At 45.0% G+C, this 21,608-nt stretch overlaps 1 protein-coding gene across 1 annotated transcript in view; it reads right to left on the reverse strand.

The window, feature by feature from the left end:
* Positions 1-1,122: 1,122 nt before the first annotated feature.
* Positions 1,123-21,608, reverse strand: part of Rab3b (RAB3B, member RAS oncogene family) — a 65,364-nt gene continuing 44,878 nt past the window's right edge. Inside the window, exons 3-5 of the mRNA XM_005072127.4 lie at positions 17,831-17,949; positions 12,960-13,084; positions 1,123-1,685 (exon numbers count right to left, since the gene is read on the reverse strand). Of these exons, the coding sequence (XP_005072184.1) occupies positions 1,498-1,685; positions 12,960-13,084; positions 17,831-17,949 (432 nt within the window). The 3' untranslated portion in view covers positions 1,123-1,497. The remainder of the gene's footprint in view (positions 1,686-12,959; positions 13,085-17,830; positions 17,950-21,608) is intronic.

Consider the following 21,608-nt stretch of genomic DNA (forward strand, 5'->3'; position numbering starts at 1 on the left):
ACCATAGTAAGACCTTCCCCTGGTCCACTAAGGATGTTGACAGAGTGGACAGAAGTATCAACCAGAGGGACACAGCCAGAGACACTCCCTTATAGAGAGCACCTACTGAGATGAGCTAACCTGCCTCCCCTTTGGCTGAGTAGAATAAACTTACCTCCTTGTTTAGCTGTGTATAACAACACTGAGTTTTCAGGCTGTTGGTGGTAGTCTTCACCCGAGTCCACAGTCCATCATTTTTGTACTTTTTTTGGTTTGTTTTTTTCTAGACAGGGTTTCTCTGTATGCTTTGGAGCCTGTCCGGAACTCACTCTATAGACTAGGCTGGCCTTGAACTCAGAGATCCGCCTGCCTCGGCCTCCCAAGTGCTGAGACTAAAGGTGTGCAGCACTACGGCCTGGCTCCAGCTTTTCTGTACTTGTGTCTGTGGGTTCTTCATTCCCAGTCACCCTGGGCAGGTCAATCCCGAAGCTGCAGAGGTTGCAGCTGAAATTCAGCCATGAGAACTGACAGCCACTTGCCAGAATTGGAACACTTGGAGCTGACTAGTCAAACCAGGTATATTTGGGGGTGATCTCATCAGTTTCCAACCTTTCAGGTTCTGGAAGCCCAAGAATCAGTGACCAATTTTATGGCATTCTCAGAGTCAAGAACCAGCTGTAGAAACAGGGGTGATATTATGGGCTGGGGAAGCTGAGGCAGGAGGAATAGGCTCAAGGCCAGCCTGAACTAAATTGCAAGCTTGAGGCCAACCTAAGGCTTCATCATGAGACAGTGACCCAGCTAGAAAGGGGAGACCTGTCCCTGTCTGGGTTGCTCTTTTTTCTCCCCCTCATGTCCTTGTCTGGGTTGTTCCTATTCTCCTTCTCATCCTTGTACTTTTAGATGGCAGGGGCCTTTGACATTTTGCAGAAGATAATCTTTTTTTTAAAGTGTGTTTCTGACTCAGCCTTTGCTCCTTCGACATCACTAGAGTCTGAGCTCTCCAGAGATTAGCACCATCTTGTCACCACAGCAACTGCCCAGGCCCTGTGGGCATCCCTGGTAACAGGCTCAGCCTTTGCAGACCAAAGCTTGCAGTGAGAGGAAGCCCTACAGGGAACCTGATAGGAAACAAGCAGGTTCTACTTTGAGACGTTTTCTTTAATAGCATTAGCTGTGCAGGTGGGCCTCACTGTACACACTGGCCAGCCCCTGACATGTGTGTGTATGGGGGGGTGTCTTGGTAAATGAAAAAAATTTGTTTTATTTTAAGGGCAGATAGGATTATTTCCAAGTCTCTATAGTGAACCACCTTCATAAAAGGGAGTTTGCTTTTGTAAAAGGAACCTTTCACCCACACAGTAACCTGCACGGTCAGTGTCTGTAATTGGGGCCATCTTCAGAGAACCACAGGGGCTGGCAAAGAACTCAGCTTCCTTGGGGTTGGGAATGGACAGTAACAGAGAGAAGCAGAGTGCGTGTGGGCACGACAAAGGGACTCGGGAAGGTGGGCTACGCCTAGCAGGAGCAGTTTTGCTGCAGCAGTGGCGGGGTGTCCGAGAGACGTGCGGTCTTGGAAGCACCCAGCACGGAGGGGTCTGTGTCCAGCGAGTCAGACATCTTATCACAAATGGCATCCACCAGACGCTCAAAGGCCTGCCTCACACTGATATTCTCCTTGGCACTGGCTTCAAAGAAGTCAAACCCTAGGGAGAAAAGAGACATAAATACAGATTTTTTCCCAGCCCTTCTGCAGGAACCATTTTGTGTCCCCAGCACAGTTCTCTGGATCAATATAGCCAGAGCTCAGACAGGAAGTAGGGAGGCCTAATTTCATGCAGAGAGGGTTCTGCCTCAAAGAGACAGTGCAGGGCAAGTGCTGCCTGCGCACATTTTTTTTTTTTTTTTTTGAGACAGGGTTTCTCTCTGGCTTTGGAGGCTGTCCTGGAACTGGCTCTGTAGACCAGGCTGGCCTCGAACTCACAGAGATCCGCCTGCCTCTGCCTCCCGAGTGCTAGGATTAAAGGCTTAAAGGCGTGTGCCACCAACGCCCGGCACCTGCACACATTTTAAAACCAGGTAGATCTTGGCTCTACCAGTTGGCTAATCCTGGGCAAGTCATTCATTCTGCTTACACATTAACTTTTTAGTTTGTAAGTAGGAATAGTTTTTAATCTAGCTTGTGGAATTACTGCAGTGTGAACTGAGCTAAGACGCCTGTCAAGTACATAGCTCCGTGCCTGAGTGGGGGAGGGGGCATCCGGTGTTAGCTGAAAGAGTGAATGCATATGCATGGAATCACAGCGTTTCACACATTCCAAAGCATTTAGCGAATCCATTATCTCACTTTCTGTTCACGCTGTACTGGGGGAAGAAAGGAGTGCCAGTCATATGCTCCGCAGATCACCAGCGCTGACACTATGGCTTGGGGAAGTAAACTGGTGTGCCCCCAGGTAAATAGGAGCATCCATGTGGAAGCCAGGGTTTTAGGTTGTTTCTGTCCTGCTAGGGATAGAACCTGGGGCCTTGCACGTACCAGGCAAGTGCTCTAACACCAACTCCAACGCGTGCCCAGTCTCTTTGGGAGCTTTCTTCTTCACCTCCCTCTCACTGCACCCTGACAAGCTCCAGTCTGGACGCTGGAGGACAGGTTCCTCAAGAGTCACAGTGAATAAGTGAAGTTTCATTCTTCCTCTTCTGTAGCCTCATACCTTATCTATTGAGCATCCTGTGTGCCATGCACTAAGCTAGAGACTTACAACAGCCTGGTGGGTGAAACATCAGCATTCCCAGTCTACAAGTGAGAAGAGGCGTGCTCTTGGAGCCTGCAAAGCTCACAGAAATCGCATGACTGTCCGTGGGAACTGAGTCTGGTCTTGGGTTTGCCCTGCCCCTCTTTTCTTTGCTCGCCATCATCTAATTCTATTCCCTGCTGTAACTGTGGGTTCTTTGTTTTGTGCTTTTGTTCTCATTTTTTTTGTGGGTTCTTGTTTGTTTGTTTGTTTTGAGACCAAGTCTCAGTGTTTAGCCCAAGCTGTCCTGGAACTCACTATGTAGCTCAGGCTGGTCTGGAACTTACGATTTTCTACCTCAGTCTCCCAAGTACTGGGATCACAAGCCTGTGCCACTCCACCAAGCTTTAATTTTCTTTCTTTACACATCTGTTTGCTTTTATCTGACTGCTCTGGAGTCTGAATCTGGGCAAGCCACCACACTTGTCAGAATCACTTAGCCTCTCTGAGTCTCAGACCTGTGGTTTGTCAAGTGGGAATAACAACAGTCTTCCCGCGGAGATCTACTGGGAGGACTGAGGGAGACAAAGGGTAAACTGCTGTGTAAAAGCTGTCCATGGCAACGACAGCTTCTTCCTGACGTCCTTTCACCTCCCCGTCTCTTCTCCCCCCTCCCCTTCCTCTCCCATCTACAGAAAAGCTTGAAGCTCAGGTGCAAATAAGGCCCCCTTTCCCTGGCCTCACAAAGGCTCTGGCTCCTTCTGCCAGCCCACCTCCATCTGAAAGCCACTCCTGTGGCCTATTTCCTGACCTGAGAAAGGCAAGCTAAAGAAGTGCTCGCTAATTACAGACACGTGATGAAGGAGGAGGCAGCTGCTGGCTCGTTATCCTCAGGCCCCAGGAACGCAGCAGCTTCAGATACCCTTCAGCATACAGCTTTTCCTTCATGAATATCACAAACATTGATTCCTCGGTCCTTTGACAGGCTTTCGTAGGTAAGGGGAGTTCACCATCAGTGTGGATGAAGACGACGACACGGGTCAAAGCCAGGCCACAAATTCTGAGGAATAGCGCTGACTGGGGACATGCCACATTATACAGGGGGACAGTGGGTAGAGTCCTGGAAGCCAGCCTAAATTTCAGCATATTTCTATCCACATGGGCAAGTAGCCTAATTGCTTCCAACCTCCACTTCATCCTTTGTTGAAGAGAGTGACTATCACCTGCCTCGCAGGGAGGTACGGGAACGCACAAGACAAAGACATGTGACACGATTATCCTTTGGCTTCCCACTGGAATACTTAACAGGTCATCTTTCCATATGTTCCCCACGCACTTTAGTCTCAGCCCTTCTACTGTCTCCCAACTTTTCGGGGGGTGATCTCCTCTTCTTCAGCATTCAGGGTCAATCAACACAACCGATTTTTATTGAGCACTGACATTTTGCCAAGTCTTTTTCTTTTTTTGCTAAGGACTTGGGACCTGGGGAGATGGAATCTAGTTCTGGAGAATCACTAGGAAGAGTTTCGATCATGCATGTCTGCATGGTTCTTAGTTCATAAGCAGAGTACTAAAACCACTTTCTGAGGGAGTAGGGCACTTCTACTTTATGGTAGGGAAACAAGATAGAGGACAGGGAGAAGCCAGGGAGCTACATCATGCCTCCTGGATTCACCCTCCCTTGGCACAGTGACAGAACAAGTTATTTAATTCTGAGTCAAATTCTTGACCTCTGAAACCAGGAGAAGGAAGAAACTGCAGAGAAAACAAGGAGTGCAAGCCCTTAATGTTAGAGCTGAATAAAATTCCTCTACCTTTTCATTATGTAGGGCTAAGACAGGGCTTTCCATTCCTTTCTGCCATCACACTTGTAACCAAATGTGATATGGTAGAGATCTGTCTGATTCGGAGATCTCTGAGAAAGGAGCTTCAACCCAAGTGGAGGAGTAGGTGCTTGGTGAATGTTGGTTGAATGAAAGAGGTAGAAAAGATACAGGCAATGGTAGCACATGCCTTTAATCCCAGCACTTGGGAGACAGCGACAGGCAGATCTCTGTGAGTTCAAGGCAGCCTAGTCTACATATGGAGTTCCAGGACAGCCAGGGCTATTACACAGAAAACTCCTGTCTCAAGAAACCAACCCCCGCCCTCCCCTTAAAAAAAGTTAGGAAAGAGCGTTGAGGACGTGATAGAAGAGATGTAACCAGCAGGGTTATGATAGCTTGGCTCAGCATGCATGAAATGGCACAGGCAGACACTGTGCTGTGCACCAGGGACACCAAGTGAATCCTACACAGTCTCTACATTTATCAAGTCTCCTAGTCTAACATAGGAGACAGACATATTGATATCATAGTGCTAAGTGTTGGGACAGTGGGAAGCCAAAGGACACCGAGGACACAGAAGAGGTACCTATCGAAGTCCGAGGGCCAAGCTAGACTTCTTGGGGACAGTGATGTCGATGTGCTGGGGACAAAGGCACAGGATTGTGAGCATACACATGCCTGTCTGACCCAGTGGGCAGGAAACACACTTGTGAGCAGGGAGAGGGGGGTGAAACATCTTTTCTGTTAGTGAAAGGACCATGACAGTTTGTTATCTGATCATGGAGGGATATGGAAAATGAGAGGCCAAACATGGAGACCTGATACGTCATGCCAAGGAATATCTTTACTGTTATTTCAAAAGTACCCAGATTCTAATTCAAGTTACCACCTCGTGGGTCTGGTCAGGTGAGAGCAGCCTCCAATGCACCCTCAATTACTGTCAGGCTCCTGGAAGGCCCTTTATTAGTAGGCCCAGGTGGTAACCTTTTCCTCCGGTTCATTAATGAAGTGTTCCAGGAGCTGAATGTCTAGTGTGGCAAGGAAGATGACAACCAATTAAGCAGACTAGTCACCCTGGTCCTTTCCTGCTCTAATTGGCTCCAGAGCAATAGAATTTCTGCTGCCTTTAATGGAGTCCAGTTCTCACCTGAATGTGAATGCCCCCCATTTCCAAATGATAGGTTTGTCTAGCTTGCCAACGCCAGCTGTTAGAGATCCACGAACTGAGTCCACACCTGCCTCTGAACTCGACTTAAGATTCTATTTGGAAATTCCCAGCCAGCCAAACTCACTTCTTATCAGAACTCCCCTCCTATTTCTCCACTATCATTATATTCAAATCCCTCTCCACCCTGCCCAGACTTCTGTGTCTCCATCATTTATTAAACCTCAACTTGTACTCTCCTCTTTCTTGGTTTTGCTGAGACTCAATATTTTCCTTCCTGTTCTAGCCTTATTCTCTTTCTTGACTACTTCAACAGTCATGGGAACAGTCTACCCAATACCATGGCTTACTAATGTAGCCCAAGCTAGCCTCAAACTTGCAGTCCTCTTGATTCAACCTCCTAAGTACTGGGACTTCAAGCATTAGACACCAAAGTTAAAGGCATATTTTGTTTGTATGTGTGGTATTGAAATGTGAACTTAGGACCCCACACTAGACAAGTATATCCCCTGGCCTGTTCATTTGTTGACCACATCCTCCCATTTTATTTCAGCTATGTTCTTGTAAGAAACTTGAACTATTTTGTCTTGGGTTTGTGTCACTGGGACTAAAAGAGGTCCAAGTAACCTCATATCAGCTTTATTGGCTTAAAACTGAAGACCCTGTATTCTTTGACTTTTTATCACTGTAATAAAACATCTGACTCAAACTACTTGTGAAGAAAATAATTTATGTGGTTCATGATCCAAGAGATTCAAAATTCGAAGAGCATAGCACGGGCTTTGTGGTGATGGCTGCTGTGTAGCTGCATATGTCTCATAGCTGTAACAGAGGTGAGAGCATAGGGAAGTAGGAAGACCATGCCTTGGAGCGCTGGGAAGAGACAAGTTTGCTACTTTCACTTCAACCCTTTTGATCCAGGCATAGTGGTTAATGGCTGTAATTCCCACTTGGGAGGTGGGGGCAGGAAGATCAGGAGTTCAGGGCCAGCCTTCGCTAGATAGCAAGTTTGTGGCCAGCCTGGGCTATCTAAAAAAAAAAAGACCCCATAAGAAAACTCAAAGGGTAGCACTGTCTAAGAGCACAACCAAAAGGCTCAATTTCTTCCCACTTTGCTATCACTTAAGAGTTCTTCCATTTCCCAGCCAGACCCACCTGAGGACAAAGCTTTCCACCACAGTCAACATTCAAATCACATCGAAACCACAGCAGCCCTGCATGGCCTGGACCCTTCTGCTTCCTTAGCTTCGTGTTCTTGACTCACACCATGCTGCAGAAGCGTCAGTGCTCTCCCACTTGAGCCTCTCTTCCTGCTGCTGCTCTTGCTCCCATGCCTAATCTCCTCCATTATTCCTCCAGGATTTCTGACCCCAGACAGCCTTCTCTCTCTCTTCCCCATCCTACTCCACCAACCAGAACATACAAGGCACCTCTCCCCTGCAACCCTATAGCCCTCAACGGAATTGTTTCAGGTACATTCCAATCAAGAAGATGGAAGTGATGCTTCACATTTAAATCAGAAGCAGCTGGCTATACAGGTGATTAAGGAATCGAGGAGAAAGACAGGATGGAGGGAACCTAGAGCTCATCAGCAAATGAAAATAGCTATGAAATTACTAAAGGCAAAGGAAGCTGGAGCTGTGGAACCGGGAATCAGGAGCAGGCCATGCTGACATAGCTTGCCAAGAGAAAGGGCGGGACACCCAGACTTCTCCCTCCTCTCCCTCTTCAATCCTCTGCCCCATAGCTAGGCTCAACCAGAAGCCACACTCAGAGGAAACACATCCTGAAGAGGTTAGTCTCTCTCTCAGAGGAGGACACCGGAAACGAAGAAAATTAAACTTGTAAAGGATGCCAAAATGTTTATGGTTTTGTTTTTTGGTCATACGCATCTTAAGATCAGGGAGCTCATTTGTTTCTGTGCCCAGGACTCATCAAGGGCTCAGGAGATACTGCAGAGAATTCACAACCCTCTCTGCAAGGGATTTTCCACCTCCTCCATTGCCAGCTGGCTTGTAGTGCCTCTAATTCTTCCAACTGTGGGCTTGATTCTATGACTTGCCTTAGCCAGTGGAAATGGGTAGAAGTGATCTGATCCAAGTCCCAACAGAAGCTTAAGAACCTTGTTTAGCCAACTTGAACTGGATCCCAGAAGTCATAAGGAACAAGGTCACAACCAACTAACAGCTGACATGTAAAATCAATAAGAAATAGAGGTTTCTCAAGAAAGTTGACTCCAGTCATGTGTTACCATAGCATAATCTAAAGAAATCTCACTAATGTCCTAACCAATGGTGCGAATGTGAAGAGAAATTATGGCAGGGTTTGGGGAAATGTGGTAGAGTGTGATGAATACATTAAGAGTTTAAGTCCAGTTCTGACATTGGCATCTTTGCTAAGGGTCACAACGAACTAGTGCTGCTCCAGGACTGTCTTTAGGAGTCAGCACTATAGCAGAAGACATCAAGACTAAAATCAAGAATTACAAAACTGCTCCCTTTGACAGCCCTTCCCAAACCAGAACCAGACCAGAAACGCTGGCGGAAGAACTACCTGAACTTCCACCGCTGTGAGAAGGCAGTGACCACAAAGGGTGTGTGTGAGTCTACCCATATCATGGATCTCAGCCTGGGAAGACTGCCACACAGCAGAGGGCCCATTTCCTGCAAATATCTGACCTGGCTCTGCCCACTTCTCCTCTGTCTTTCCCAGATGGTACAGGGGGACCTCGGTATATGATGTTCCCTATCTTGGGACCTTGAATCGTGATTCAACTGCTAATAAAAATTCACTGGAAAAGTTAAAAACAGTTTGAGTCCAAAGGCTAAGTTTGAGTAATGAGCCTGCTCCCATTACTTATATGACTTAGGAAGGTTGTGTTGTCTTGGGGCAGAGGATGGAGCTCAGGTTGGTAATATGTTTTGCCTGGCATGCATGAGCTCCTGTGTTCAGTCCCCAGCACTGATAAAACTAGGAAGAGTGGTACATGCCTGCCGTCCTAGCACTTGGGAAGTGGAGGCAGGAGGATCAGAAATTCCAAGGCATCCTTGGCTGGATAATAAGTTCAAGACCAGCTTGGGATTTATGAGACCCTGTCTCAAAACAAAAACAAACAAAACTCCCCTTCCTTTGTAGGCATGTTTTTCTTTTATTTGCCTTCTTCAGCTGTAACAAGCATCATCCTAAATCAGAAACAAGGAAGAGACCAACAAGCCCTTTTCTAGGGGGCACATGGAAACAAACACCCTATATGTCATACATCCTGGATGGAGGTAAAGTACCAAAGGTCCATCTTCCTTGGTGACTATAAAACCGCACCTAGGTCCTAGGAACTTGGAGAGAACAGAGGCCACACAGACCTTCAAATGTTAGTTGCTGGCCATGTCAATATTGACTGAGTGAGCTAAGAAGAGATAAGAGAAAGGAAGTCCCATAAGATAGAGAGCAGCAAGCCCTACTACACTGGCAGCAGCCACTGAATTACATATCGGAGAAGTCCACTAGACCCAGGTGGTACTGCACTTTGTATTCTTCAGGTTGACAGATCCCCTGAGCCTCCTTTCATAACCAGATTCTGTGTGGGGATCAGACAGACCAGAGGAGAATAGTTCCCCAACTCCTACAAACAAACAAACAAAAACACTGCTTTCCCCGGGCATATATGTTCTTACCAAAGCTTGGCCTTTAACCCTTAAACTAGACGAGTATCCCAAGAGGAGAATATAGCTAGAGTATAGGGCCCCAGCTTTTCTGGGGACCACCTTTTTTGTATATTCTGAATATTTGGCTGGCCTCCTGGCCAGGTTTTTCATTAGGAATCTCAACCACTCTATGAGCCCCATGGAATGGTTCATTCTTCAGGGATAGTGAAGCAGTGACCTGTTTGACAAGGATTGAGACTTTTCTATCTGGATGTGTCTTTCCCCAAAGCAGACTATTTGGACAAGTAACAGATGATGAGTCTGCCCCATTTGTTCTGAGACATTTGACATTTCTCTTTAGGGACAGCTATAGAGAGACAAGGTTTAAGGAAATTCACCAGACTTAGTTTTGGGGAACTTAGAAAAATTCCATGTGATTTAATAAGCTCACAGGGCTTCAACCCTAGACAAAGAACTACAGGTAACTAAGGAAAGCTAAAAACAGAAGATAAGCTTCTCCAGGGAAGAGCACTCCAATTGGTTATCTACTATCAAGTGGTCAGCCCTAAAAACATATATACACAAGCAACATTATATGGACTAAGCAGGTTGTATTTATATATAGGTGTGTGTGTGCATTTAGGAATACATATACATATATATGAATTTATATATGCATTTAAGAGAAAGCAAGGGGTGCATTAGAGGAGCTAGGAGGAGGAAAGGGACGGGGATATGTAATTATATATATATATATATATATATTTTTTTTTTTTTGGTTTTCGAGACAGGGTTTCTCTGTGGCTTTGGAGGCTGTCCTGGAACTAGCTCTTGTAGACCAGGCTGGCCTCGAACTCACAGAGATCCACCTGCCTCTGCCTCCCGAGTGCTGGGATTAAAGGCGTGCGCCACCAACGCCCGGCTGTAATTATATTTTAATTAAAAAGTTATTCTGCCAGGTGTTGGTGGCACATGCCTTTATTAATCCCAGCACTCAAGAGGCAGAGCAGGCAGATCTCTGTGAGTCTGAGGCCAGCCTGGTGTACAGACCTAGTTCCAGGACAACCTCCAAAGCAATACAGAGAAACCCTATCTCGAAAAACCAAAAAAAAAAACATCTAAAATTTCTATTTTTAAAATTGAAACTAGTTTAAAGATTTTTATTAGTTGTTGTAACAAGAATGTCAATCATAATTAGTTACAAACAATAGCTCTAATTCACATACTGTACAATTCACCCACTTAACTAATTTTTATTTATTTTTATAATTATTTGTTTAGTACCTCTGTCCTTGTTAGTTCCCTGCAGTGGAAATTACATATGCTCCCATTAATTATATCCTTAGAACCAGGGCAGAACATGGCTCAGAGTATATACTCAGTATAAAAAATATTTATGAGTGTGTGTGTGTGTGTGTGTGTGTGTGTGTGTTTTGGAGGTCTGAATTTAGATTGTCAGGATTGAAGGCAGGAGTCTTTACCTGCTGTGCCATCTTGCTGGCTCTCAATACATTTTTTTCTATGAATAAATGGATTATACAAATATTCACCCTAAACTAGATCCTTGGGATGAAACAAACCATACACATTTCCTATTCTCAAAGGTCAGGAAGAGAGATCAATATATAAATAGACACACTCAGGTAAACAGTAGAGGCAAACTCGGGAGACTGTGTAGCATAGAGAAGGGTTACCTGGTCTGTCTAAATCTGACCAATTCAGAGTCTGTCTTCAATACCTCCTTATTCTCACTCCTATCTGTGTTCTGTATTCTGCCTGTCTCCTAAAGGGTTGCAGTTCAGAAGCATAAAGGGATAACCTGAAGTTACCCAAGTGCGAGCTTCACCGTATGCTTACTGTTCTGTGGACAAAGTGGAGACTCTTTCTGCCCTGGAGACCCTCTCTGATAAAGGAACAGCAAGACCCAAGATGAGCCAGTCCTCCTATTAAGCACTTAGGGTTTACTCATCTCTTGTCCAGACTATCATGGTTAATGAGGATGGAGAAGATGTATAAGTAGTGGACGGACACACACACACACACACACACACACACACACACACAAATACAACCCACAATTCACACTTGCATTTCATAGAGTTTATCCACCTATAAGCCCCACCATCTGCACTCTGTCAGAGTCTAACTTTTAACTATATCCCTCAACAGCAAAGCAACTTAGAATGACAAATTTGTAGGAAAGCTACCTAAAACCCCATCTAATCGCTAGCAGCAGTTCTCAACCTGGGGGTCAAACGACCTTTTCCCAGAATATCTGATATCCTACATATCAGATATTTACATTACAGTTCATAACAGTAGAAAATTACAGTTACAAAGGAGCAACAAAACACTTTTGTGGTTGAGGTCACCACATTTGGAACTGTATTAAAGGCCTCAGCATTAAGAAGGTCGCAAACCACTGCCCTAGAGGAAAACCATGAACTTTCTGCAGGCATGGAAGGATTATTTCTCCACTCCATGGCAGTATTGCAATGAACCCCAATACATAGAATAAAAGCTGATCTTTCATGAAAAGACAGGTATGGGTTCCGCTATGGGGCACTGAGACAAGCTTGGGCATCTGGACCTCAGTGGAACACAGGGGTCAAAATGCTTCCACCTTGGGAAGAGCCCAAGCAGCACTGAACTGCAAGGCTCTGCCTCTTCAGAATGTGGTGACTGTAGTTGTGGGATTGTGTTTTGATGAGAGGCATCCATTTACATGAGGAAAAAAAAGTCAAGAAAAGGCCTATGATGCTCGGCATTGCCGTTGCCCAAAGAATGTGTGCTGTTATTTGGCCACATTCTGCAACAGTCTGCTCTGCAGTTGCCAATGAAGAGCCAAGCTTCCCTGGACTAATAGGCTTGTTTTTATAGTAAGGACATGCTGAACCACACAACAGATTATGTTTCACTCTTTGTGGTGGTTGCTAGGAAGCCCAAAGATAATATTTCAGCCTACCTCTTGCTGGTATTGGTGCCCAAAAAGTTGTGACATACATACTTATCAGACTCTAACTTTCTCTACCTTCCTTCTGTGCTTGCTAAAATTTCTCATTTATTTTTTTTAATTCCTGCTCTACAATTATTTTTTAATACGTTATCTCAAATCCTTTGTGAATGGATCTGGTTTAAAACTGGTGTTCACAGCTGGGCAAAGGTGGTGCACACCTTTAATCTCAGCACTCGGGAGGCAGAGGCAGAGGCAGGCAGCCTGGTCTACAGAGTGAGTTCTAGAACAGTCAGGGCTGCATAGAGAAACTCTGTCTCAAAACAAAACAAAACAAAAAGTCTGAAATAAAGTGTTCATATATTTACATTTTATTCATTATAGGAAAATATAAATGATAAATTCCCTGAAATCACAAACACGAAGTCCATATGCATATGACTCAAACATAAAACAATAAACACAGGGCACATAGGTATGTCATTTATAATCACAATCTACCTTAACGTCACAAATAAAAGCTCTCTCTTGTTCCCTATTTATTCCACTTCCACATGTATGCACATGTGTACACGCATATACATACTCTCATGCACATACACACACATGCCCAGACATTTACCCACATAAACACACCTGCACACATACATGCCATGTACATACCAAGCTGCTCTGCAAGGAGCCGGCCCTTCTCAGTGGGGACCACCCTTTCTTCTTCCATGTCACACTTGTTTCCCACCAGAATAACCTGTGCGTTGTCCCAGGAGTAGGTCTTAATCTGAGTAGCCCTAAGAAGACACAGAGGAATGTATTACTCATGATGCCATCCCCTGCCTTTCCAATCCATGTGCTGAAGGTTGCTTTGGCATGCTGTCTGCCAAGCATGGCATGGCTGAAACCACCCTGAAGCAGGGCATCTTTGATGACCTACCTACACATCACTCACAGACGGTTGGACCCGGTAACATTCCCTTGTATAGGTCTTAAACTTTACTGTTAATGACTCCTTTTGCCCAAGAAATTTGTAAGTCTCCTCAGGTGTATAGGTATTTAAAATAGACAAATCAAACATTTACTGATAATAAACCACAAATTTCTTGTAAAATAGTTTTTGATGTACACACACACACACACACACACACACACAATTTACCATTTATTAAAGACTAAAGTGAATTGCACACTGAGATGGATTAGTTTGCTTATTTTTATACAAAGAATTAAGTCTTGGCTGAGCAGGATATGGTGGCGCTGGTCTTTTATTCCAGCACTTGGGAGGCAGGGGCTGCTGGATCTCTGTGAGCTCAAGGCCAGGCTGGTCTAAAGAGTGAGTTCCAGGACAGCCAGGACTACATTGAGAGACTGTGGTGGTTTGAAAGAAAATGGCTCCCATAGGGAGTGGCACTATTAGGAGCTGTGACTTTGTTGGAGTAGGTGTGGTCTTGCTGGAGGAAGAGTGTCACTGTGGGGGTGGGCTTTAAGGTCTTTGCTCAAGCTCTGCTCAGTGTGACTCACAGTCTCCCTCTGCTGCCTGTAGATCGAGATACAGAACGCTCAGTTCCTTTCCAGCACCATGTCTGCCTGCTTGCCGCCATGTTTCCCACCATGACTAAACCTCTAAAACTATAAACTAGCCTCAATTAAATGCTTCCTTTAGGAGTTGCCATGGTCATGGAGTCTCTTTATAGCAATAGAAAACCTAACTAAGCAGAGATCTTGTCTCAAAAAAACAAGAGAGACAGACAGACAGAATGAATGAATGAATGAATGAATGAATTTGAAACAGGGGCTGGAGAGATAACTTAGTAGTTAAGATCACTGGTTTTCTTGGAGAGGTTTGGTTCTCAGGAGCTACAAGGTAGCTTACAACTGTCCATAACTCTAGTTCCAGGGGGAATCTGATGCCTTCTTCTGACCTCCATAGGCACTGTATGCATGTGGTGCATAAACATACATACAGATAAAACATTTAAGTACTGAAAATAAAAATACTTAAATCAGTGGGTGAGGTGGTGGTGGTGGTGGTGGTGGACACCTTTAATCCCAGTGCTTGGGAGGCAGAGGCAGGTGGATCTCTGTGAGTTCCAGGCCAGCCTGGTCTACAATGAGTTCCAGGACAGCCAAGGCTACATAAAGATACTCTGTTTCAAAAAGTAAAAATAAACAAATAAATCTTTTTTAAAGAACTATTTTTTAAAAATGAGATCATGTTTCTCTGTATAGACCTACCTGGCCTCTCTATATAGACTAAACTAGCCTCGGACTTGTGGAGCTCTTTCAGCCTCTGACTTTTAATTGCTGGGATTGAAGGATTTTGCCACCACAATATGCTCAGAGCATGGTGTATATTGTATATTCCAACAGAGGCTATACTGAAATTGTGTGCTGTGCTGTCAGAAACATCTTAGATTCATGATACATTTAGCTTTGAATCAAATTTTGGTTACTGTGTGTTTAGAGCCTTTTGCGGCTTAGTTGTTTTCAAGATCCCTATGTTCGGGTTATGTGAACCCATATGGGGCTACAATTTATTGTTGAAGAAGAAGAACCATGGGAGGGTCATCAGACTCTGACCTGAGATTATAGCCACTCCCAACTCCTGGCCCTCAGCGGGCTCGTGCATGCAAGAGTACACATACACTTATCAATGGCATGTAATCCTGCCCAGATGTACATGTCCTTAGAAGGTGCTAAGTAGTTCCATTCATGTAAGATGGCTATAAGACTTGATTTTTTTCCCGAGGCTCTGACTTTGTAATAGTCTCACTAGCAGTCCAGGCTAGATTGGAACTCAGTATGTAGCACAGGCTGGTTTAAACTCAGTGACCTTCCTGTTTCAGCCTTCCCAGTGCTAGGTTTTCAGATATAAGCCACTACTCCCAGATCAATGATGAGACATTTGTTTGTTGAGACCAGGCCTCACTAGGTAGCTCAGTCTGACCCCCAACTCATGGAGATCCTGCTGCCTTAATCTCTCAAGTGCTGGGATTTGACTGTGAGCCACCATTGTCCAGCTCTATCATGAGACCTTTAAAAAGTACTTTTCAGATATTTGTGCTTTGCATTTTAAAAGTGGACAAGTGTAACTTTTATAATTAGAAAAATTTTAGAAGAATAAAATAGTCCCCTACACTGCAGGCATTTTTGGGGGTAGGGTGGGGAATGGGCCTAACTCTTATTCTAATACTCCCATTAGTTGAGATGATCCCCTTTGGTCCCCTGTATCTCCACCATCGCATCTCTTCTACTTGGCTAAGTTATTTTTTGGGGGGGGGAGACAGTGACATGCCTCGTCATCTTTAGGATGCCAGCCTCTAGAATGCAGAACAGAGGGGTGGCAGTGAATGTCTGGCGAGTGACTGGTCTGTGAACGGCTAACCCCAAGGCATAGCTTGACTTTCAGCTTGATTAAGTACAGCTGGGTCCTAGCTCCAACTTGAACTTAGCCCTGATTTTGTTCCTCAAATGAACCCCACCACTGACTTCATCTGGTGAAAGGCTGTTTGTTCCATTAAGAGACAAAATGTGCTCAGCCAGCATTTGCTGTAGGCCCACAAAAAGCTAGGCCCCCACTGGGTACCCGAGCTTGGGTGGCTGAGACCAAGTTGTTTGGAAGGCATCTGGGAGGGCTGGATGCCGGGTCTTCAGACTCAAGGCAGGTACCCGAAGGCAACCCCTGATGTCTGTCTTCTGCTCCCCCTTTCACCTTTCCCCGCTCCTCTCACCCCAGCCTCTCCCAGCTCCCAGATTAGCAATGAGCTCAGGTTATTCTTAGAAAAACACTGCCAGGCTTAGGTGTTAAAGTCACCATGCTCCTGGGGCAGAATGAGCAGAGACTGATGGCGAGGACAGGGGTCATGGCCAACAGGGAAGGAGCAGTGTGGTGACAAAGAAAGGGCTGGTCACTCTTGGGGAAGTGTGCTGAGACACAGAGAAGGTGGACAACGAGGGACAGGGAAGAAGGAGAGACAAAAGAGAAAAAAGGGAACAGCAGGAGGAAAGGAGCGAGAGGGAAGTAGAAGGAAGACATTAAAGAAGGTTTGGTGATACCTTATCACAAAAAACACTGAAAAACAATCAAAAGAGGTATGGCCCAGTGGGAAGTACTAGGTCACAAAGGGATGGGTGTAATTCTTGAGGGACCCTGATTAGTTCTTATGAGAACGATAAAAGAGCAAGCCTGCCCACCCACTAGCTTCCTGAATTCTCCTATGATCTTTCTTCTCACTTATGCCCCCAAGATGATGCCACCTGCCATGACCAGGATATGATACAGCCAGGAGGTCCTTGCCAGACCCAGTGCCATGTTGTTTAGCCTTTGGGCCAGCAAACCTGAGAACTAAGTAAATATCTTTCTCTATAAAGACCCCATTCCCACCCCCAGCATTTTGCTATAGTAACAGAAAACAGACTACTAAGAGTAGTCATGAGCAAAAAGGAGACAAAGTTAGTGCTGGTCAACACTGTTGCTGGCTACACGGCTCACTCAGCTTCTCTGTTTCTGAAGAACAGTAATGGCACAGACACCGCATCTTCTCCTGTCCCTCCACTGACTAGGGGCACTGTCACCAGGCCCTCCTTTACACATGTCTCACTTTTCCCTGTGAGTGATACCCTGAGAAGGAAGGTCAGTGGCACAGAGGTTGAATCTCTGGAATGTTGCAATAGTTTCCATTGCCAGTGGAACCCTTCTGAACTTGGGCTGGATTTACTCTTGGGTCCAAGACCAGCCCAGTGATAAATGCTTATGGGCTCGTTCGCCATTGAACTTGGAACTAGTTCATTTCCAACTCCAATATCACCACCTACAGGATAACACAAAACCTCTCATGACCTACACTTTTCTTAACCTCTCACCTACTTCCTCATCTTTGCATATCTGTATTCATTTTTTGGAAATTCTTATCCATTTGTCCCTCAGGCTAACTCCTGTTTATTACTCAGAACTTAGCATACCCTCAACCTCAAGATGCCTTCCCTGACTCCTGCAGCTGGATCAGAGAGAGCCCTCTTCTGGGTTCCCGTCGCCCATGTGCCTCTCTTTGACACTTGGAACTGGTTAGTTTTCATCAACTTGACACAAACTAGAGTCATCAGGGAAAAGGGAACCTTGGTTGAAGAACTGCCCCCAACAGTTTAGCCTGTGAGCAAATCTGTGGGGGCACTGATTAATGACTGATGTGGGAGGGGCCAGCCCACTGTGAGCAGGTGGTCCTGGGTTGTATAAGGAAACTGCCCTGACTCCCCTCAGTGATAAACGTCATAACCTGGGAGTTGTAAGATGAAATAAACCCCCTCCTTCCTAAATTACTTTTGGTCAGTGTTTCATCACAGCAACAAAGAGCATAGTAGGACAACATCTGTCACCTGAAAATTTCATGGTCCATTCCTGGTTTGAGTTTTTCCCTCTCGTGTAAGCACATCTTAAAATCAGGAACCATGACTGATTTACCTGGGTTTCCTTAACACATAGCACAGGCTAGGTTTTCATGAACAATTTGGTGAAGAAATTAGGGAATGAATTTCGTTTGTACCAGTCCTGGACAGCATTGAAGGACTCTTCGTTGGTGATGTCATACATCAGAATGAAGCCCATGGCCCCACGATAATAGGCTGTGGTGATGGTCCGGTATCGCTCTTGCCCAGCTGTGTCCTGAGTGAGAAAAGGAAAGAATCAGTCTCCTAGGAAGTCTGTTGGCATCCTGAAAAGTCTCCAAGACAATTAACTAACAGTCCAAGGCATAATTAAGGAGCATTCTTTATGTTTACTGCATTGTGGTCTAATCAGAAGAACACTAAGAAAATAATTATCAGCCCAATGGAAAAATGGGCAAGAGGCATGGATAATTCACAGAAGAAATAAAAGTGGATAATCATATTTTTTTGTTGTTGTTTTTTTTTTCTCGAGACAGGGTTTCTCTGTGGCTTTGGAGGCTGTCCTGGAACTAGCTCTTGTAGACCATGATTGTCTCGAACTCAAAGAGATCTGTCTGTCTCTGCCTCCCAAGTGCTGGGATTAAAGGCCTGCACCACCAACTCCCGGTGATAATCATATTTTTAAAAGCCGCATATCGCTTTTTCCACTCTCTCTTTCCCGCTCTCTGCCCCTGGGGCAGAGAGGATTGTTCCTGTCTCCCTCTTATGTCCTCTCTCTGTCTCCATGCTTCTTTACCTCATTTCTCTTTCCTCCCCCCCTTTCCTTTTCTAATAAAACTTCTCACAAAAAAGCATATGGTGACTGTACATAATAACAGGTTTCAATATGACTTTTTCATATATTGGCATGTATTTTATTACACGCACCCCCATTGCCCTTTCCTTCCCCCCCTCTTGCTACTTCTTTCTCCTCCCACCTAGTCTCTCTTCTTTCTTATATATTTTTTAATCTCTCTTCTTTCTTATTTATTTATTTATTTTTAATGAGCAATGAGTTCCGTCAGGGTCACTTACAGGGTCCTAGCAGAGGAATTGCTTTTAGAAGTATGGGCTCTTTATCAGTGGCTATACCTCTAAAGAAAATGTGTCTCCCCGCCCCCAGCAGTCATCAAACCCCTGTTGATACTCAAGGAGGAGTGGAGCCTCATGACCCCCTCACACACACATACTCAGATACCATCATCCGTCCACAGGTCTTGGTCAAGGGCCCTTTTCCCTCTTTTGACAGAACGTTGATGGGACAAGTCTTGCATAAATCTTATATTGTTAATTTTAGCTGATACGAGATCAAAAGCACAACAGGGCTAGTGGGGTGGCTCAGTGAGTAGGGGTGCCCATCACTGAAGCTGATGACCTGAGTTCAGTTTCCTAAACTCACACTGTAGAAGGAAATAATTGATGCAGGCAAGTTGTTTACCTCCATACATGTTCAGTGCATGAGAGAGCACACTCACACTTACACACATTAATTAAAAACAAAAGTGCAGTAGCAATGTCATATTCCAAAGGGAGCATTCTGCCTCAGTCTACTCCTTCCTCAATATAGAAGTCCCATTAAACAGTTCCGTATTCTCGGCACTTTGGCCAATTATGATCTTTACAATTACTACTACTCTTGTAAAGAGAAACTCCTCTGACCAAAGCTGATGGTAGCACTAATCTATGGGCGTGGACGTAACTATTTAGGCAGCAATGTGATGTGCATATCTTGTTCATTTAGCAAAAGCAGCTTGGGTCTATGACCTCACTGGCTACAGGCTTTTGACCAGGCTTGCAGTGCCAAATGTGGACTCCTTCCTGTGAAGCGAGCCTCAAATCTGATCAAAGAGCAGCTGGTTCCCCCCATTACTGACTTGCCACTATTGCACCAGTGAAAACATCTTTCCTACCCGGTTGGTAGAGTTGTACACAGGTCTACATCTGCATATGAGTTTTGATGGAAATTCTTGCCTGGCAGCTTGACACTATGAGAGCTAGCTATCAGGGAAGCGATTTCCCTCATTGTTGCAGCTTGATTTTTAAGTCTTGTGACCATAGCATGAGGTAAGAGGGTCTAGTTCTGTTTAGTAACCAATGGCTATGGCAAATATCTATATTGTTTTGGAGGAATTCAGAGGTCTTCCTAACAAACTACTCACAGAAAGGGGATCCGCTGGCCCTGTTGTAGGATTTTCATTTAGTAAACTTGTAGTTTCTGGGCACCGTTTAATCCAACATGTAGCATATTTATATTTAAATTATTTTTAGTTTTTTAATTTAATTTTTACAGACTTATTTATTTAGAGTTTTATTTTTACGTATATGGGTGTTTTGCCTCCATGTAGGTCCATGCACCATGTGCATGCCAGTGCCTGTGGAGGTCAGAAAAGGGTGCCTGAGGCCAGAAGAGGGTGCTGGGTCCTCTGGGACTGGAGTTACCAATGGTTGTGAGCTGCTGTGTGGGTGCTGGAAATCAAACCCAGGTCCTCTCAAAGAGCAACCAGTGCTCTTAACCACTGAGCCATCTCTCCTGCTCCTTGGTTTAATTTTTTTTTAGAACAACTCAGCAAAATAAAATTCTGGTTTATTGTTGGACATTGTTTCACACATACATCTAACAGGCCCTAAATAAATAAATAGCAACTGCATAGACAAAAAAGGAAGAAGAAGAGGAAGAGGAAGAAGAAAGAAGCCTTTTCTCCTTGGCCTTTTTAACCATTGCATACAAACCAACTATTTAGAGTACAGCTAGCAGCATACACAAAACAAGTTACTGGAATGCTCAGAATAAGATTGTTCTGTTTTTTTGTTTGTTTGATTGGTTTTTTTTTTTTTTTGGTTTTATGAGACAGGGTCTCTCTGTATTGTTTTGGAGGATGTCGGTCCAGCCCCGCCTCGAACTCACAGAGATCCGCCTGCCTCTGCCTCCCTAGTGCTGGGATTAAAGGCATGTGCCACCACCGCCTGGCTGTTGTTTTTGTTTTTTAAGCAAGGTTTTTTTTTCTCCTTTGAGATTATAATGAACATACACCACAAGTAAAGACAGAATTAGGGCAGAGAACCCTCCGAAGGATGGTTTGGCCACCCGTTATCATTAAAAAATGGCTGACCCCTAACAATATGTACAAAAATAGAAAGTATACATAAAAAGTACAAATTTTCCTTTTAAAGCTTTTTTAAGAAAAAAAATCAAGGCCTTGGAAGTTTTGGTTCTTTTTTCCTCCCTTGTTGCAAATCCGTGTGGTTTTGGCGGGTGGTGGTGGACACGTGCCATCTGTGGGTGGCACTGCCAGCTGTGGGTGGGCGGGGCCTGCTCCTCTAAGGTGACCACGTTTAAATTCTGAGACGAGAAGTGGAATGTGAACAGGTCACAGTGGACCTAAGTTAACTTTTCCTTTCTGCTGTCTAGACATCCTCATCGGTCTTCTGCTTCTCCGTGTCAACATCACCACCCTCATCATCTTCAGCCACCCATTTTCCTGCGGGAGCCTCGGTTTCCTCGTCTCCATCCTGTTCCCCATCACCTCCTCCTCTTCCTCCCCACCTGATTCCTCTTCTTCATCAGCCTCATTGTCAGCCTCCTGCTCCCCATTTTCCTCACTGACATTCCCATTGGCAGGTGCTTCTCTTCCGGTATCTGCCTCCTCCACAACGCCTTTCCTTTCAAGTCCTTGTTGGTGATCTCAGAGCCGGTGTCCATGGCCGTGTCTGACTGGTGGGGCACACCTGTGATCCTGAGCTGAGGCAGGGAGTGGGAGAGAGATGGAGCTCAAGGACTCTGGTGAGAAAGCTGCTGGAGTCCGGGGCGGAGGAGGAGGCAGTGGCAGAGGTGACTGTAAGTGAGCAGGCTTGATTTAGTTTTTACAGCTTGTCCATTGTCAGCTTTCCTCCTGGCTT

This window comes from Mesocricetus auratus, unplaced genomic scaffold, assembly GCF_017639785.1.
Source record: "Mesocricetus auratus isolate SY011 unplaced genomic scaffold, BCM_Maur_2.0 Super-Scaffold_100014, whole genome shotgun sequence".
Classification (NCBI taxonomy): Eukaryota; Metazoa; Chordata; class Mammalia; order Rodentia; family Cricetidae; genus Mesocricetus; species Mesocricetus auratus.